Genomic DNA, 18,910 nt, shown 5'->3' with positions numbered 1-18,910 from the left:
ACAGAATTCCTTTTGCAGGTGATACTGTTCTCACTTTACAGGCAAGAAAACTGAGGCTGAGAGACTCAAAGAAATCTCTTCCCTCCAAGCCAGTTTACACCCTAGTAAGGGAAAACACCGTGTCTGTCAAAGAACAGAAACAGTGCTGCTAGTACACAATTCCAGTGATTCAAGCAGGTTCAAAAGAAAAACAAAAGATATTTCTTAAGATTTTCAGGATGACTCCATATCTTAGCTGGACTAGCAAGGATAATGCAATAGTTAAAGATAACTGTGCCCCAAGAAGCTAGAGTTTCCATCCTGACACCCACAGTTCCTCATTACCCTATTTAAGCCCTACAAAGCCATATTTACAGTTTACAAATTTTACTCATAAAAACAGAGACGCTGGCTAGCAAAATACCCTGTAACATGTAATATGTCCTATTTACTGAGGTTTATTAGGAGCCAGGCCACTTGCCAGGAGTGTTTTTCATGGATTAATTCATTTAGCATTTCTAACCTCTCATCATAATTCAAATGTTTCAGAAAAGACAAAGCTTTAAAAAGACTTACACAACCCTAACAAAGAAATGCGTGACTATGAAGTGACCAGGACTAAAAGGAGTCAGACTCACATTCAGCCTACTCCGGAGCCAACTCATAGTGACATTGTACAACTGTTCCAAGCTATGAGACACTTTATTCAATTTTAAAAAATCCTTAGATAAAGTATATTAAGTTCTCAAGTTACAAAAGGTCTTGGAACGATCAATACCATTTGAAAGCTCAAGCAAACAAGTAGCTATCGCAGACGGTAATAGGAGAAAATCTCCACTTGATCCGCAGCTGTTTTTGAAGCACTGTGCTTCTCTCATGCCCATCTCAAGAATGAACATAAAGTCATAAATCACTGCCACTCCCACTTTAATCCTATTTATTGTTTGCTTTTACAAGCCTTTTCATCTGCGCTTTCCTGGTGCTTTTTTTTCCTCCCTCAGTTGCTTACCTCTCCCTATAAACAGACCCTGGAGCCTCAGCCCTCCAGTGCTACAGGATGATGACGGTGGTGGTGGTTATGATAAAGGTGATGGCGATGATGAATACCCACAACTATGAGGATGACTTGACAAAGAACCCAAAAGGATAGGTCACTCTAATAAATGCTTGTGGCCTTGGCTGTCTTAATAATGAATGTATTTACATAATCCCCATTGACATTTAGCCCCTAAGTCTGTAGAATGAATGCAATAAGGAAGGTCACCAAGATATCACTATTTCACTCTATCAAATGTATGCAAATATTCTGGTCATGGTTCAAATTCCTGAGTGGAGCAGACACATAAGTACCCTTCCTGTGGAGCCACTATCTCACTGTAGCATGTGCAGCCATGGCCCCTGGTCTGAAGGTCCTTCTGCTCCTCTCCCTGCTTCTCCTGCAGGATGTGAAAAGCTCCATGGTCCATCTGAGCAACAATGGATACGAGGGTGTGGTCGTCGCCATCAACCCCAGTGTGCCCGAAGATGAGAGACTCATTCAAAGCATAAAGGTAAGAAGGATTTTCATTATCTCCGTATTTTCATGTCCATAATTCTTTTCAGCTAGGCATCTAAATCACACACACATACACACACACACACACACACACACACACACACACACACACACACACTTACTTAAAGTTTCCCAAAGCTGCTTTGACCTTATTCATCACATATACAGATTATCTACATTCAAAATGAGTATATGTTTAGCATTATATTTTATTATACATTAAATAAAACACATGTTCAAGATCTTAGTAAATGATAACTAGCTAAGGCAATAAACTTCAGAGCAAGTGGAGAAATGTTCTCATATTTTGTCTTAATGGTGTTGCTTTGACAAATTCTATACAGAAAATGTACATTTAGGCTCCCAGCCTGTGGTCTCACACCTTCCTCCAGCTGCTCCTACTTGCTCAACTTTGGAAAGCCTAAAACCTTTACCCATGTTACCTTAAAGAAAACATTACATATTTTTTAAAGTTAATTTGTTCCTAATTTCACTTGTACCGGGATAAGAAAAGACTTCAGCATATAGCACTTTAGCATGTACTGTATCCTTAGATCTTCAGCTTATCAGTAAGATAGGACAAGGAGCAAGGACTCCAACTCTTATATAATGGAGAAATGACATGATTGATAGTCATAAAACACATGACAAAACTGAAGTCAGTCAGCCCTTCACAGTTTTATTTCTACCACGTGATAAAACCGTCTTATTACACTTGATGTTAATTAGAAATTTTTACTACATTTATTTTGAGTTATCTCTTCTCTATATATAGTGTATTCACTAAAGACAAAGTTAACACCAAGTATAACAATATACCAAAGTTTAAACTTGCAAGTTATGTAACCAGGGGCTTAAGACTATAAGGTTCAGAAAGTCAAAAAAAAAAATTGTCATTTGTGCAAAACATTCTGTGTGCAATATATTAGCTCCCAGAACACTAGGGAAAACAAAACATAAAGAATAAACCCAAGTAGCTTAACTTTCCACCACTCTCCTGAGGACTAACCTGGGCTGCCTTCGTCCAATTGCAGGGGTGTCTTTTCTCAGTATATGCACTTGCTCCTTGGGTCATCAGCCACCTTGCTTCCTCCACCCTGTCCTCATCACGGGCTTAAGTATGTCTTGTGCACTTGCGGATGCTTTCTAGTGCAGAAAAGCATGAATTAGCTTCAGTTGCTCTCTGCTGAGGCTGCTACGGTGGATTCATTGCTGTTCTCATGATGGTGTTTAGCATGTGCATCTGGATCAGCCCCGCCTCCTAACAGCATGACAGAGATCTGTCTCACGCTTGTTTACCAAAGCTGCACAAAAGAGGGAGGGCAGCCATCTTCACTGACAGCATTCGCTTGCTCATCTTTACCTAGGACTTTTATAATCTTATCCAGGCCAAGAGAAGCAGCAACGTGAGGAGACCGCCAGCTTCCTATTTACTGTAGGCTCAATTTTCTTAACCAATATATTTTATTACAACTTATTAACCGGGCGTACGTCACTTATAACCCGATTAACCCAACCATTAGGAAAAGAAGATTAAGGAACACAATAATAAAACCGTACGGATGTCAGTTCCAAGGAGTGATTCACCTGGCATAATCAGCAGGATTTCTTCTGCTGGAACCTGGAGTAACCAGAACCCAGAGCCTCAGCAGGGGCCAGAGCCCCGTAGCCTTCCCTCGAGGGGGTTCTCTCTAGGAGCGTCTCAAAGTGCAGTGATGAACAGCCAAAACTATCCCAAGTCTCCAAAAAGCCCCGCCTCCTGTTTTCAGCTCATTTATATCTCTTTTCCCAGAGTCTGTTCACGGGATCTTTTCAGCTGACAACGATCAAGTTCCCGCACGAGGTGGTTGGTCTTCTAATGAATTAACCTCACCTGTTCTCTCACAAGACCATTCCAATCCCACACTTGGGATCCTAAAAAACAGGTTTATCTCTCCTTCATCTCCCCCTTTCTATTTAATAAAATAAGCTATATACAACAAAATAAGAATTATCCATTAAGTCAACATTTACAAGGACCAGTCAGTCCATTTGTAGTTAACAATTTTTAAGAAATTATTCCACTATCCTACGCTACTGATTCTTATCCTAATGTCTAAAAATTTTTAACTAAACTTATATTAATACTGTGGCTATCTAGTCTTCAACCTCATCAAAGACCCCAGAAGGAAAAACTATCTAATATGAAGGACGGGCAGGCAAGCAACTTCCAAAAGTATTGACAGGACAGAGAGCTGACTGTCTAGATATTCACAAGGTCCCATTCCATTGTCAGGGCATCCAGTCTTCAGCCAGCTGGCCCAAAGCATCTGATAGACTGTTTCTGGACTGTCACAAGTTTCTCTCCATCGTAGGTGCATCCTGCCTTCAATTTACTACTCATTGGCACACCAAGCTGCATCAAGAATACTACAGTTTCTGCATGTCCAGCTGAGAATGCCCAGTGCCGTGCACATTGGCTGGCCTGGTCAGCTCCAGGAGCCAACAATATTGACCTTTATGCGTTTTTTTTTAAACTCCTCCCCTTCCACTATAAGCTAGGTTGCTGACTGTTAAGTTACACTCTTAACCCTTCGTCTCATTTTCTGAGCATCTCCCACAGACTTCCAATATTAATTACTTTTATAACTGACCCAGCACCTTCGTTCTGACCTTCAACCTATACTGCTGGCTCCATGAGTCTATAGGTAAAAACACACCTGAGTTTGAGAAGCTTAGAGATTGAAGAAACCTTGTAAAATTATTCTTTCAGAGGGGAAAGGAGCTTTGACTTGCTTCCAATTTGTGTAATGGATTCTTTAATTCTAATTTTGTTGTGTGACGTTGTTACCTCAATGCATCTTTGATTTTCTCAGGAAATGGTAACCAAAGCCTCTGCTTACCTGTTTGAAGCCAGCAAAAGAAGGTTTTATTTCAGGAACATAAGCATTTTAGTCCCAGTGACGTGGAAGTCAAAATCCGAGTACTTAACGCCAAAACTAGAATCCTATGGCCAAGTAAGTGTCACCTCCATCTCCCAAGCTGCTTCCTGTGCCTTTTACAGATGAATACTTTGGTACCTTCTGGTAAATGACAATCATGTTGGGAATGAAACTAGTACTACAGCCTTCATCAGGCCAGTGAGACAGTCTTTGTTTCTAACACCCTTAGAATCAGACGGGTTTGTTCTTCTGCATTCTAGGCGGACGTGATCGTTGCTGATCCTTATCTGAAATATGGAGATGATCCCTACACACTGCAATATGGACAATGTGGGGACCCAGGACAGTACATCCATTTTACTCCAAAGTTCCTACTGACTGATAATTTGGCTGTCTATGGACCCAGAGGTAAAAATATCTGTTTTATACCTCTTATTTTCACTAAGGAAAAGCAAACCATGAGCATTAATGTGGATTTATAAAACTTAGAAAAGAAAAATAACCATTAATAGCTTAATTTAGAAATATGCTAATTATAATCAACCTGTTGTGTATGCAAGTTTAATAGTTAAATGAGCTACGTGTTGGTTTCATTCCATTTCATTGTTTTTTGTTTTTTGTTTGTTTGTTTGTTTTGTTTTCTGTGTAGCCCTGGCTGTCCTGGATTCACTTCGTAGATCAGGCTGGCCTCGAACTCACAGAGCTCTGCCCGCCTCTGCCTTCCGAGTGCTGGGATTAAAGGTGTGGGCCACCACTACCCGGCCCATTTTATCTTTTTTGAGCTAATGAAAAAATATTGATTTCTAGAGTTGTCTAGCTCAGACAAGCAGATGTGCAAGAACTTTAAAGTAGAGGGAAACCATATTAAATTATTTTAGCTACAGCCTCATAGGTGGCAATCTCTCTCTCGCAGGCCGAGTCTTTGTCCACGAGTGGGCCCATCTCCGCTGGGGCGTATTTGACGAGTACAACAGCGACAAGCCATTCTACATGTCAGGAAAGAAGACTGTGGAAGCAACAAGGTAGCCCCGTGTGAACAAATCTGACTCTACAACTTCTTGCCTGTGGGTCTTCAGCTCTCTGTACTGGACAGGTCAAGCACAATGTGGGGGGTAGATCTACTCAAGCCCTTTTTGTCAACTGATAGAATCATTTCATTTGACTTTTACCATAGATGTTCCCCTGGCATCACTGGCACAAACGTGGTCCGTGAATGTCAAGGGGGCAGCTGTGTGACAAGGAAGTGCCGGCGAGATGTGAAGACAGGGCTGTACGAACCCAAATGCACATTCATCCCACACAAATCCCAGTCAGCCAGGGACTCCATCATGTTCATGCAGAGTCTCCCTTCTGTAAGTGCTTGCCATGTTTCTCACAAGGGAATCCTTGCTAAGAGTTGATCAATGGGGCTGATTTCCATGATGCTATGTGTAATCCACAGAGGGAAAGAAAACGGCCCCTTCCAACTGATCAAGCTTATTTTGTGCAGACAACGTCCGGACATGTCTTCTTATTAACTGTTCGTTATCTTCAGATGTAGCACTTAACGCTTCTTAGTTGAGTCACATAACCTCTTAGAATCCTTCCCTCGCTGGTGTCTACTAGAGTCGTGTGTAGAATAACACCCTCATGCTAATTCCTCTCCCAAGTGGTTACTCATTACCACCGGCCTAAGGGAATCTACAATGGAAATTTCAGGTAACGTTATAGGTTTTCCGCTATCTTCTCACCAAAGCTTACCAAACCATCATAAAATGCTAAGATGTGGAAAATGCAGATGGCCCTGTCTCCACAGAACCCATATAAGAACGAATGTTCACAAAGACAATGGTATGGATGCATAGCTTGATGGGTATCGACAGATGATTTGAATAGAGCCCCATTTGGGAGAGTTGAGTCCGAGCCTTGTCAGAAACCAAGCCTGCTCTTACAAAGTAAATGTGAGAGATTTAGAGGTCACGAGGCAGTTCTGAGTCTGAGCTTAGATCTGCAGACATGGGGGTGGGGCACTAAAATAATGAAATAACACTGATGATGAAAAATCAATCATTTCTGCAAGCTTACTGTAGGGTGTTTCTGTCCTGGACACCGTGCTAGTTTATAAGGACACTCTCCCTTCTTTCTCCTGGTTTTCAAAACCTGGAGGATTTTTGGAGTTTATACTAATAAAATACCCACTGACAGAATTATTAGATACAATTCATCACTTAGAGAAATAACAAAATCTCTTACACTTTTATTATCTTTCAAGGGTATTGTTTATATGTGTCAAAATTCGTGGACATTAATAGCAAGCTAGATAGTTAGTGTCTGTCTTCAAGGCTCTGTGCAGATGTAGAGGACAGTGAAAGGCAGCATCTCTCCCAGTCCACTTTTAGGGACAGAAATTACCAGAACCCATTCTCTTGAATTTAGCTCAGGATGGGAGGTCCTCCAAAACATCCATGAGGAAGCGAGGAGCTAAGTTACTCGGTCACATGGGCAGCCACCATGCTTCCCTGACGTCTTTAAAACCTCCCCAAAGCCCTGGCTGTGTGTATTGACAGCATTGCTCATTTTCACTCCAAGCATGTACAACGGATGTCCAAACACTTGATTATAAAGTGATTCTTGTCAGGAGACAGATCCTGTTTAGCATGCATGCTGCAGCTAGCCTCATATTTGGGTTGGGACCCCTTATAAATTACTACAATAGCACGTTTTAAACTGACTTTGTTTCAGGTGGTTGAATTTTGCACAGAAGAAACCCACAATAAGGAAGCCCCAAACCTACAAAACAAAATGTGCAACCGCAGAAGCACGTGGGACGTAATCAAGGAATCTGATGACTTTCATAAAGCCTCTCCCATGGCAGGGACGGAAGCGCCGCCTCGACCTACGTTTGCTCTGCTGAAGTCCAAAAGGCGAGTGGTCTGCCTGGTGCTGGATAAATCTGGAAGCATGAGCTCGGTAAGACACTTCCTGCTGGAGTTCTTAAGTATTTCAGTTAAATATAGAATTATAATTTATTTTTTAGCTCTAACAAACACATAAGTTTTATGCTAACAAAACAGTAAAATAAAAATAATAGTTTAAGTGAGGTTATAAGATTATAGATACTTTTTATCCCATAACTTTTAGTTCTCACTAGGACGATTTTAACTGCACAGGCACAAGAAAAGTTTAGTCAGGTACAATGGTGCCCGCCTATAATCTTAGCTACTCATGTGGTAGGGCCTAGAAAAATCCCTCCTTACCATCAGTTTTAGGCCAGCCTGGGAAACCTAGCAAGATCTCATCTCAAAAAAGAGTAAGGAAAAGAATTTTTTAAAATTATCATTGTATATATTGCTTCATTCTTATTCTTAATGTTTACTTTTCTTCAAAAATGTAATTATATTTTGTATGTTTTATAATCTGATCTTTTATATAATATGCCTTTAAAACTCCCCATGTGGAAAAAGGAGTCTGTGAAACATGTTAATAATTGGGTTATGTTTCCTGAAACAGCAAGCCCAGAACCTGCATGGGCCAGCACCACGTCCTCTGCACTTTTATTATAGCTATTAGCTTAGTATTTATATGTTTATTTGTTTGGTTTTCAGGTTTTCTTGAGGGTGGTTTTGGTTTTTTTAAGACAGGGTTCCTCTTTTAGTCCTGGCTGTCCTGGACTTACTTTGTAGACCAGGCTGGCTGCAAACTCACAGAGATCCACCTGCCTCTGTCTCCCAGGTGCTGGGATTAAAGGCGTGCGCCCCCACTGCCTGGCTAGCTTAGTGTTTCTATCCGGCTCCTGACAATTAGAATGAGGGGTCTCTGGCTCCTGTGCCTCCTGCTCTAGTGGCTCTTATTTCTCCTGTTGGGTTGCCATGTGGACTCCAATATGATAATTTTTGCTTCCTCTTATTATCTCTTTGAAGCCTGTTCTTTTCTAATGAGATACAGAAAGGGAGCGGATCTAGAGGGGAGGAGATAGGAGGGTAGGGAGGGTAGGGACTGGGAGGGGAAACTACAATCACGAGATAGTGTAGGAGAAAAGAATCTATGTTCAATAAAAAAAATGGAAAAAAGAAAAAATAATTATGTTACATTTAATAATTATATCATATGTACATACCATAATTTAGTCAATTCCCTATAGATGGACACCTTTGATACTTTCTACTTGGTATTTACTTAAAAATACATTTTATAGAATATTTCATTTACAGAAGTTACTGAATAGATTGTTATAAAAGATAAGACTTTTAAAAACATAATAGTTAGCTGTTTTAAGGTTTATTTATTTTATTTCATGTGTATAAGTGCATCGCATGAAGTGTGTGTCTCGTCTCATGCCTGCAAAGGCCACAAGAAGACATCAGATCCTTTGGAAATGTAGGTCCAGACAGTTGTGAACCACATCTGGGTTCTGAGAACTGAACTTAAATCCTCTGCAAGAACAAAAACAATGCTTGATTGCTGAGCTAATTCTCAACACTCCAAACTGATTTTTTTATTTAATTTTTTAATGAAATGAAAAAACTAAACCTTAAAATATACCACTGAATTATTGTCGAGATCTATGGCCTTTGTGATCTTTGTCTTTCACTAATCTGACAAGGTTTAAAGAGACCCCAGAGTTGTTCATAAATAGATAGATAGATAGATAGATAGATAGATAGATTGATTGATAGATTGATAGGTTGATTGATTTATAATTTTTTTAAACAGGGAGACCCTGTCATTCGTCTCATTCTAATGAATCAAGCAGCAGAGCTGTACTTACATCAAATTATTGAAAAGGAATCCTTGGTTGGCATGGTCACATTTGACAGCACTGCTACAATCCAAAATAATCTAACAAGGATGATCGATGACAGCTCCTATCTAGAGATCAGTGCAAAGCTGCCTCAACACGCTGGTGGTGGAACTTCAATTTGCAATGGACTCAGAAAAGGATTCCAGGTTAAAAAAGAAAATTAGTTACTGTCACCACTTTTTAAATTTTCAGCAGCAGTCGTGAGTTCATGGATTCCTCATGTAATAATATTCTAACCTGACCAAGACAATCTGTGAAGACATAAAAAGCAGCCTGTCCTACTCCCCATACCCCCTTCTGTATCCAGCTGTCACCTGATGTGCCATGGAAGGATGAAGTCCCACTAGGATGTTAGAGGAAATCAAGTAGCCATCAAGATCTGACTGGGGAGCCACTGTCTGAATTCCTGAGTAGAAAATAACACCACTGAGCAAAGTGTGAAAGAAGGGCGTTAGTAACATTTAATATTGTGGGTCAGGAAAGCCCTGGTTCATCAAACTAAACTGTCGTTTAAAATCACAGATCTCAAAATGCTCCTGAGACAGCAAAGGACCAAGTGCAGTGAACACAGGCGGAAGTTTAATGATGTTACAATTGTAAACTAAAAAGATAGGAACACTTGCTGAGTGCTGTAGCCGACTGTGTATTAATAAATCCACATCAGGCTATTTATACTCAGATATTAAGTAACAAAACCGAAAGCCACTTCCTTCACCGCTCCTGCCTAACGCGGTCCCTGCCACTCTGAACATCTTGGCCATAGAAGCATGTGATGCTGGCTGTGCTCATTTTCTCAACCCAGGACTAACTCTGAAGGCACAGCTTAACACACACAGACACATACACACACAGACACACACACAGAGCTTTCCCTGGAGAGTCCAGATGAGCCTGCCCCGACACACACACACACACACACACACACACACACACACACACACACACACACACACACAGATTTCCCTGCAGAGTCTATGTGAGCCTGCATACACACACACACACACACACACACACACACACACACACACACACACACACAGCTTTCCCTGGGGTGCCCATGTGATTCATGCTCCTGAGTGGGAGGAGTGGGAGTTCGTGCACCTTAGAAGCCTAGGCCTATCAGAACGCCAACTTCCAAAACCTCTGCGTTACACCTGCTTCCATAAGCCAACTCAGCTTGGCATGGTAACACCAAGTTTCCTTTGTCTCACTCCCAGGCAGAAGCCTAAAGACTCTTCCAGACCTAAAGCAGTTTGTTCCTATTTTCATTTACTCAGATATTACCCTCCTGGGATTACTCACGTGACTTTTCCCCTTCAGGCAATTTCCTCCAGTGGGCAGAGCACCTCTGGTTCTGAGATCGTACTGCTAACAGACGGGGAAGATAAGAACATAAGTTTATGCTTTGAGGAGGTCAATCGCAGCGGTGCCGTCATCCACACCATTGCCCTGGGACCCTCTGCTGCCCGAGAGCTGGAGACTCTGTCAGACATGACAGGTACGCTGCAGAACAGAGTCTGGACAGGAAAATATTCTGTGGTCTTTTCTTCTGTACTTGTTCTTTCTCCATAAGCTGAAAACTGCTCAAAAACTCTCTGGCTTAAAATTAACCTCTGCTTCTTCCTACTGCGCCTTCCCTCCTCCCTTCCCTGCCCCCCCTTCCTCTTCCCTGCCCCCCCTTTCATAGGCCAGCTTCTCTTATCAGTCATCATCTGCTGTCATCTTTCTTTCTTCGCCTAATTTTGGCCAATACCACTCATCGGAACCTTGTGCCTCCATGGCATCTCAACTGCATCCAAAACTACTTCTCAGTTTAAAATTATCATTCAGTTCCACAGAAAATGTCCAGACATCCAAATTTTGTAGAAAAGAAAATGGAGACTTAGAGGCTATTAATGATCCGCTCAAGAGTCCTGAGTACCGCTCAGACTCATTTCACATGGAGTATTACTTTTATATATTTTTTATTAATTTATTCATATTACATCTCATTTGTTATCCCATCCCTTGTATCCTCCCATTTCTCCCTCCCTCCCACTTTCCTCCTACTCCCCTCCCCTATGACTGTGACTGAAGGGGCCCTCCTCCCCCTGTATATGCTCATAGGGTATCAAGTCTCTTCTTGGTAGCCTGCTATCCTTCCTCTGAGTGCTACCAGCCCTCCCCATCCAGGGGACTTGGTCAAATATGGGGCACCAGAGTTTGTGTAAAAGTCAGACCCCACTCTCCACTCAACTGTGGAGAATGTCCTGTCCATTGGCTAGATCTGAGTAGAGGTTCAAAGTTTACTGCACATATTGTCCTTACCTGGTGCCATAGTTTGAGTGGGACCCCTGGACCCAGGTCCGCCTGTCATAATGTTCTAATTTGCGGAGTGTTTCTATCAAGCGCTGACACTCTAAGCCCGACCACAGGAGGCCCTGTGTGGGCTACCGCAGTAGTCTTCAGCTGGGCTCTCTACTGTTCAGTAGTTACAGAAGTGTGTGATGGATAGCATATGTAGGCAACCATTTCTCCTCTACAACTCGTTCTTTCTCAGCTTCTTTCATGAAAGTAATCTAGCTCTTCCTTTAATGTCCCCATTATCCATTTTCTATAGTTCATCAATTTTTACTTTATTCTAACCAGTCAATATCTAAGTATCATCAACACAGTTTTGATCCAAATAGAAAGTAAGCCATTAACTTATAAGAACTGGCTTAAATTTCATTTCTGTAATATTGTATCATATCCATCACTTGTTAAGATAACTTGCACTCCTTTTTGGTGACTGATTAATCTAAAAATAATGAAAGCTCTTTAGATTTCCCTTTCTTCTCCCTACACTTAATATGAGCAAGGCTTCAGTAACTATCAAAGTCTACATGGGCACTACAACGCTGAAGATGGGGAAGAGTCATCTTCTGTGGGGTGGAACTAAGATCCTGCACAGATTGTTAAGTAGATCAACGACAGCAGAGAGTAAGTAGCCTTTTCCCATTTCAAACTCCTCTTTAGGAGGGCTTCGCTACTACGCCAGGGATGGAGACATAAACGGCCTCATTGATGCTTTCAGTGGGATTTCGTCTAGAAGTGGCAACATCGCTCAGCAGGCTCTGCAGGTCAGCAGCACCCGCCATCTCCCCGCTGTTGAATTAAACTCCTACTGTGCTAATTACTAACCATTCCTCCCTAGCAGTCTTACTTGGGGTTTTATTGCTGTGAAGAGACACCGCGACCAGGGCAACTCCTGTCGACATTTAACTGGGGCTGGGTTACAGTTTCAGAGGCTTAGTTCATTATCATCATAGTACAAAAAACAGCGGCAAGCAGGCAGACCTGGAGCTGGAGGGTGGTCTGAGAGTTCGACATCTTGACTCGCAGGCAGCGGCAGGAGACTGTGCGCCACACTGCGTGCGGCTTGAGCATAGGAGACCTCGACGCCCACCCATGCAGTGACACGCATCCTCCAACAAGGCCACACCTCCTAATAGTGCTGTTCCTGATGGCCAAGCATTCAAACACATGAGTCTACGGGGGCCTTTCCTGTTCAAACCACCACACTAGCCAATAACTCTTCCTTAGAAATGGCTCTGTTGTACAGAAGAAACGCTTCCCTACTGAATTTGGTTTTCTCTGGCTTATACACACCTCGTCTCCTGCAGTCCTTTATTCCTCATAGTGCTATTTTTAATCTTTATAATTTTATAATTTTTACTTTTAATGATTTAATTTATTCCTTACATTTTATTTTTACTGAAAAACGTCCTTAATGCTCAATAATTTTAATTGAGAAAAATTAAAACGGAAAATTGCACTGAACTAAATAGGCTTTAAAATTCCATAGTCATAACATATAGGTGTTTACATATTTGTTTGTTTGTTTGTTTGTTATTTGTCTTAATAGTTGGAGAGCAAAGCCTTGAACGTCACAGGGAGGGAATGGATAAATGGCACTGTGCCTGTGGACAGCACCATTGGAAACAACACGTTCTTTGTTGTCACTTGGACAGTAAAAAAGCCAGAAATTATTCTTCAAGATCCAAGAGGAAAAACATATGCAACCTCAGATTTCAATGACAATAAACTAAATTTTCGGTCTGCTCGACTTCAAATCCCAGGCATCGCAGAGGTAAGCCTATTCTTTTGTTTCCACCAATTATCAATTTATATTAAGAAAATAAAGGCATTTTCTACATTTTTGATACTAAGCCAGTAACAGATAATTAATCTTAGAAACAAGCTTAATTCATAGACTATATGATGATTCTTGCCCACATTATTAGCTTATAAAATCACATATTAAAAGTCATCATTTAGGCTGGGGCAGTAACTCAACAGTAAGCCAGCTTAATCTGCATGAGGTCCTGGCTTCATCCCCAACAATAGAAAAGTCATCATCAGCTCTTCATCATCCTCCTCTTCCTCTTCTTCTTCCTCCTCCTTTTTACATTTCTAAGTAATTATAGGGCCTAAGCACAGAGTAAGAAAACAGTATCAAAGCTCATAGAGACAATATTTTTTCAGACAGGTACTTGGACTTACAGCCTCTTCAACACGAACACCAAATCCCAGTTGCTAACCATGACAGTGACCACTCGAGCAAGAAGTCCTACCAGGCTCCCAGTGATCGCAACTGCGCACATGAGTCAGAGCACAGTGCAGAACTCCACCCCGATGATCGTTTATGCGCGTGTCAGCCAAGGGTTTTTGCCTGTTCTGGGAGCCAATGTCACAGCCATTATAGAAGCTGAAGGTGGACCTCAAGTCACCCTGGAGCTCTGGGACAGCGGGGCAGGTAATGGCAGCCTGCAGTAACACCACGGGATTTAAAAGTTTCTCTCTGGGTCTTCTCTCACTGCTTCCCCTGTACACTTAAGAACTCAAAGTGAGTGCAATCCAGTTGCAATGTGTCAGGCCTGGGCACAGCTGTAAGTCCCCTTGTCATCTTTAAAGTTCATGAGCAGTTTTACTTTAACCATGGAGGGAACCTGAATACACTCCATCTCCACTGTCAGTGTCTTCGTGCACTTTGCTGTCTTTCTATTCTATTATTTTGATAAGTCTCTTCTATGAAATAAGAACAGCTATTATTAATCAAGTGAGCACCCCAACAGGGCTGAACGCCTACCATGAGTTACCTCAAAGTCACGGGGTTATCATGTGACCAAGCCAAGCTCTGAAGCAAATTAGTGTGACTGTAGGATTCATGGACCTGAAGCGGTGCCACCTTGTCTATGACACCGCTGACATCACCTGTGCTCACAGTTACACGTGTCGTTTTCACTTACTGCATGACTAGTTCTTACATTCCAATTCCAAGGTGCTGATACACTCAAAAACGATGGCATCTACTCAAGATATTTTACACAGTACCGTGGGAATGGTAGATACAGCTTAAAAGTGAATGCTCAAGCAAGAAAAAACATCACTAAAGAAAGTTTAAAGCAACAGAATAAGTCTCTGTATATACCTGGCTACGTTGAGAATGGTAAGTAATATTCAAATAGGAATATGTCCGGTTTAGGTCAAATGAATGTGGCAAACGTCAAAAACGTAACTGACTACAGAAGATGCAGGCATGTAGTTCCTTGTAGTCATCTGAATGTTTCAAAATCAAATCAAGGCCAGTGGATCCGTAGATTACATTTCTGCGTGTTCGGAGTCCCCCTCAGTGCATCCCCCTTACCTTTAGAGCACTTCGCTCAGCATCTTCTGTGAGGCAAGGCACAAGTATGAATAGAATGCAATTCTTGTCCTCAAAAAAAAATGTACAGGCAAGTATGACATAGCTTAAAAATACTGTTCAAAATGGGATAAGATATAATTTAACTAAAATGTAATGTTCCCTTGTCCATTTTGAAATGCTGTTAAAGCATGTTTTGCTTTCACTAAACACTGTCACTTTTCAATATCTACTGTTAATCAACATTAGCACTCAGTAGCTGCAAGATCAGTTTACAAGAACAAGCATGACAGATAGAAAGATGCAATTTATTTTGTTGTTGTTGTTGTTTATTGTTGTTTTTTGTTGTTTTTGTTTATCATTATTATTTTGGTGGGGGTGTAGATCAAATTAAACTGAATCCACCCAGACCAGAAGTCCCAGAAGAAGCAGCAGAAGCTACAGTGGAGGACTTCAGCAGACTAACCTCTGGAGGGTCGTTTACTGTGTCTGGAGCGCCCCCTGATGGTGACCATGCTCATGTGTTTCCACCCAATAAAGTCTCAAACCTGGAGGCTGAGTTTATAGGCGATCATATTCACCTTACATGGACGGCCCCTGGCAAGGTCCTCGATACAGGAAGAGGTAAGTTTGATAGTGAGTTTGAAAATGTTCTGAAAGAAAATCTTTCATTTGCTAAAACTTCTCTACTGAATTATTTATGGGCAACATTTCTAGAGTGGTTACAATAGCCCTTTATTCACTTACTTTCAAATATAAAAACTGAAACCCCCAAACCATACAAGTTGACCCAAATTATTTCTGTTTTAATAACTTAAAATTACAACCCAGTCTTTTCAGATTTTTTTATCAAATTGCCTGTCTCAATTTTAGCTATTTTTAAATTAAACGAGAAGACAAAATAATGCCATTCTCTTGCATTCTTTTTTTCCCAAACAAGGGCAATTTTCTAATTTTTCTGTCTTTGTCCAATTTTATTCAATTACTATTGAGCTTGAAAATGCTAAGGTTTACTCTTAGAAATTAATTAAGTACAAAATACACACAGGTAAACAGAAAATTGTATTGTTTTTAAATTATCAGTATTATCTGTATTATCCGTATTATTAGTAGGCCCAGCTAGCAATCAATTAGACACAGACACCTGTTATATTTTAAAATAGCCTTAGTTAACCTGGGGCAGGGCAGACATTAATCCTCTAAACTACTTCCCATAGTGGAGCAGGTATGGGATCCCTGCCCCAATCCCATGCCATGTTTCCAATAACCTCTATCAAGCTACCTCCATCCATAATCCCAAATACTTGCTAATGATCTTCCTCTGGGCCAGATTCTGCATCCACGCTGGCCATGTGCTTCTCCCATCTAACCCATGGCGGCCTCCTCTCCTCCTCGGGTCTCTCTCTCCTCCTGGTGGCCATCTTTCTTCTTCTTCCCAGGATTCCTCTCTTTTCTTCTTGGGACCCTTAGCCACACCTCTAGCTCCTCCACCCTGCCCAGGTCGGATGGCTTTTTATTAATCAAAAAGTGGGTCACAGAGACAGCAAGCAGTAATTAGCATCAAAATACATCAGACCATCCCCCAACATAATTTCAGATGGATGGATGGATGGATGGATAGATGAAGGTAAATAGATAGATGACTGGAAGGTAGATGACAGAGAATGATAGATAAATAGATGATAGATAATAGATTGATAGGTGGTAAATAGATGATTGATAGGTAGATGATAGATAAATGATAAATAAATAGAAGGTAGATGATAGATTGATAGATAGATAGACAGATCCACCTAAATGAAAAGCAAGGTTTGTATAAAGAATGGTAGAACGGATAAGACTTATCAGTGGAGAAACTAAATGTTAATCATAAGGGTTTACTTGGGAGAGAAAAATATCAAAGTTATTTACCACTTATTTTAAATATCTCTAACATTACATAAAAACTAAAGTCTTCATACAGCTAAAGTTACAACTATGTTATTCTCACAATTCCTATTTTATATCCGCTCCTCTGTTAGAGTTCTAAAATCAATGTGGAATTCAATACTCAGGCAGGCATCCTCCTTTCCCTTTCTGACAAAATAGTAGTTACACCAGCTAAAATTTCGGCCGCCCATTCATTAAATACTTACAAAATTGCTCTAAACACTTTTTCTTTGTTCTCGTTTACAAATATCACCATCAGAAAATCAGCAGTCAAAAACTTTTTGCTGAATTAATCAACTGACTAAATCTCTGTTTTACATGTTTAAAAATGGAGATGAGAAAGATGACAGTATAGGATGAAAGTGCTGGTCGGGGTCAGACTAGGTCCTGAGCACTTAGTTAGTTAGTGCTCAGCCGGCTTCTGCCCTTTGACTCATCCTCAACTGTTCTCCCCTGTCTTTCATGGAGTGCTCCACCATAGATGAGAGAGATAGATAGATAGACAGATGATAGATAGATATGAAAGATATATACAGACATACATAGATCATAGATATAAATAGATATATACAAACATACATAGATTATAGATACATACATAGGTAACATAGATACAAAGATAGATACATAGACAGATGATAGATCAATAGATAGATGATAGATACATACATACATACGTGCATAGATACACAGATATATACATACATAGATGATAAATCGATGATACATACATATATACATAGAAGGATAGATAGATAGATAGATAGATACGGTAACTCCGGTCTTTACTGCAGATGAACATTATGTGTTCCTTGTTCTAATTTAAAACTCGGTTCTGCTCTTTCTATATCCTTCTTCAGGGAAACCTGGATTCTGGGTGGCGGACTGGTAGTATATGATACTGAATTAAGTTTCCTGTGATTTTGAAACTGGACATTTTAAAGTAACTGTTTATATACTTGTCTATAAAGAGTGTGAGATGGGATAACCAGACACAAACTGTATCCGGGCTCTCAGGCACTAAAGCTCCCATGGACTTCTTGTAACTCCCGCGCAGGCGCAGTGCAGTGGTGGAGAACACCCTCTTGTCTCTAATGAACATGTTGTCTCTCTTTTCCAGCACATAGCTATGTCATCAGAATGAGTCAGAATTCTCTGGATCTCCAAGAAGATTTTAGCAATGCTACTTTAGTGAATACTTCTGGCCTGATCCCTAAAGAGGCTGGCTCAAAAGAAACATTTAAATTCAAGCCAGAAACTTTTAAAATAGGAAATGGCACCACGCTCTACTTTGTAATTCAGGCCAATGGTGATGCCAGCCGCACCTCCGATATCTCCAACATCGCACAAGCTGTCAAGTTTATTCCTCCACAGGAACCCAGCATTCCTGACCTGAGTATGAAAATTTCCACACCCAGCTGGACACTTTTTTTATTTATTGCAACTTTATTCATATTTTAAACTAGAAATTGCAGTATCACTTTATTCCATCTTATTTAGGATTAATTTAGTATCCTCATTGTCTACTGTAGAAATTGTAACAAAAAGGGAAATGTTCAATGTTTTAAATTTCCTATTTGAGTCTATTAAAATCAAAAGTTGCTATATATAAATTGGAGTGTTTCCTTTATCTACCTTTGAAAGAGATGAGTTAAATCGAATAACTCGTTTTCTAAATATTAGTATCTAAAAATCTGTTCTGTTACACAACGGAGAAAGGGAGGTGGCTTTGGAGGCTCCAAACCTTAAGACTGAGTGTGGCGGCTTCTGGCAAGGGCCCCGTGAAGCTTCGGTCTTGATGCAGATCAAACACAAGTTAGAGCCTGTGGAAGAAGCAGATTGCCCCTCGTGATAATCCACCTTCACGGTAGTTGATCGGCTGTGGCCAAAGACTTTGTGATCACTCGAAACAGCACACTCATTTCCCAGCATAATATCAAGCTGGGTTCCAGAGAAAGCAAGCAATATTCAAACCAGACCCAAAGCCCACGGGCAAGCGAGCATTGCTTAATATTTAAACAAGAGAGAATCTTGTGCTCATACAAAATCTATCAAAGCAGTCCACATTTCTATAGAATCTT

General features: G+C 40.8%; 1 protein-coding gene across 1 annotated transcript; it reads left to right on the top strand.

The window, feature by feature from the left end:
• Positions 1-1,292: 1,292 nt before the first annotated feature.
• Positions 1,293-18,396, top strand: LOC311583643 (calcium-activated chloride channel regulator 3A-1-like). Its single transcript, XM_084757415.1, has 14 exons — positions 1,293-1,529; positions 4,390-4,530; positions 4,716-4,863; positions 5,369-5,477; positions 5,630-5,807; positions 7,177-7,404; positions 9,148-9,381; positions 10,556-10,733; positions 12,233-12,336; positions 13,122-13,346; positions 13,742-14,012; positions 14,538-14,705; positions 15,285-15,524; positions 17,950-18,396. The coding sequence occupies exons 1-14, from the start codon at positions 1,371-1,373 to the stop codon at positions 18,288-18,290; spliced, it is 2,724 nt and encodes a 907-aa protein (XP_084613541.1). The 5' UTR covers positions 1,293-1,370; the 3' UTR covers positions 18,291-18,396.
• The last annotated feature ends 514 nt before the right edge of the window (positions 18,397-18,910 follow it).

Source organism: Acomys minous, assembly GCF_964271855.1.
Source record: "Acomys minous genome assembly, chromosome: 14".
Classification (NCBI taxonomy): Eukaryota; Metazoa; Chordata; class Mammalia; order Rodentia; family Muridae; genus Acomys; species Acomys minous.
Note: the sequence above shows the minus strand (reverse complement) of the source record. Positions and strands in the feature narration are given on the sequence as shown.